The sequence below is a fragment of the Camelina sativa genome, chromosome 3 (genome assembly GCF_000633955.1).
Source record: "Camelina sativa cultivar DH55 chromosome 3, Cs, whole genome shotgun sequence".
In the NCBI taxonomy this organism is placed as follows: domain Eukaryota; kingdom Viridiplantae; phylum Streptophyta; class Magnoliopsida; order Brassicales; family Brassicaceae; genus Camelina; species Camelina sativa.
This window is the reverse complement of record NC_025687.1, coordinates 7,545,280-7,546,412: the sequence shown is the minus strand read 5'-3', so window position 1 is coordinate 7,546,412 and position 1,133 is coordinate 7,545,280. Positions and strand designations below refer to the sequence as shown.

At 42.9% G+C, this 1,133-nt stretch overlaps 1 protein-coding gene across 1 annotated transcript in view; it reads left to right on the top strand.

Annotated features, from left to right (window-relative positions):
• Nucleotides 1-1,132, top strand: part of LOC104778745 (pyrophosphate-energized membrane proton pump 3-like) — a gene marked incomplete at its 3' end in the record, with an annotated part of 3,807 nt that extends 2,675 nt beyond the window's left edge. Inside the window, exons 7-10 of the mRNA XM_010503185.2 lie at nucleotides 408-572; nucleotides 672-827; nucleotides 905-1,016; nucleotides 1,101-1,132. Coding sequence (XP_010501487.2) covers nucleotides 408-572; nucleotides 672-827; nucleotides 905-1,016; nucleotides 1,101-1,132 — 465 coding nt within the window. The remainder of the gene's footprint in view (nucleotides 1-407; nucleotides 573-671; nucleotides 828-904; nucleotides 1,017-1,100) is intronic.

Here is a 1,133-nt window from a genome sequence, read left to right as displayed (position 1 = left end):
CTATAAGTATGAGCCTGTCCGGACATTGGCTCTTGCGAGCTCCACTGGTCATGGAACCAATATAATTGCTGGGGTCAGCTTGGGTCTGGAGTCCACGGCTCTTCCTGTTTTAGTTATAAGTGTAGCTATTATTTCTGCTTTTTGGCTGGGAAATACCTCGGGGCTTATGGATGAAAATGGAAACCCCATTGGAGGTCTATTTGGAACCGCTGTAGCTACAATGGGAATGCTAAGTACTGCAGCTTATGTGCTTACAATGGACATGTTTGGTCCTATAGCTGATAATGCAGGTGGAATTGTTGAGATGAGCCAGCAGGTAGATGTCACATGAGTGGTTGGAATCATTACTATTTTGTATCTTTGATTTTCAAGCTCATGGGAAAATAATAGTCTCTTACCTCTTGCAGCCAGAAAGTGTTCGTGAGATCACAGATGTTCTTGATGCTGTTGGGAACACCACAAAAGCAACAACCAAAGGGTTTGCTATTGGATCTGCTGCCCTCGCATCATTCCTTCTCTTTAGTGCCTATATGGACGAGGTTTCAGCGTTTGCTAATGTGTCTTTCAAAGAGGTATGTATATTATTTCTCTTTGTTGAATTTTGTTACCTCTTATTCCATTCTATTTTCAGGCACCTCCTCGTACTTATCCTTATCCTCTTATCTAACCAGGTTGATATTGCTATCCCAGAAGTCTTCATAGGTGGGTTGTTAGGTGCCATGCTTATTTTCCTCTTTAGCGCTTGGGCTTGTGCAGCAGTTGGTCGAACTGCACAGGAGGTTGTCAACGAAGTAAGAAGACAGTTCATTGAGAGGCCTGGCATAATGGTAAATATACTTCCTCTCAAGTCCGTTCCCTTTTCTTCCTTTTTCCATTGGGTGTCCTTCTGAACTTTATGTAACAGGACTACAAGGAGAAACCAGATTATGGTCGATGTGTTGCCATTGTCGCATCTTCAGCTTTGAGGGAAATGATAAAACCAGGAGCTTTGGCTATAGTATCACCCATTGCAGTTGGTGAGTCAGTAACACGTTGGTTAATCTGTGAAACGAGAGAGAAACAGACATAATGATAAAACCCTCTGTATTTGGTGTCCTCAGGTTTCGTGTTCCGGATATTGGGATACTACACGG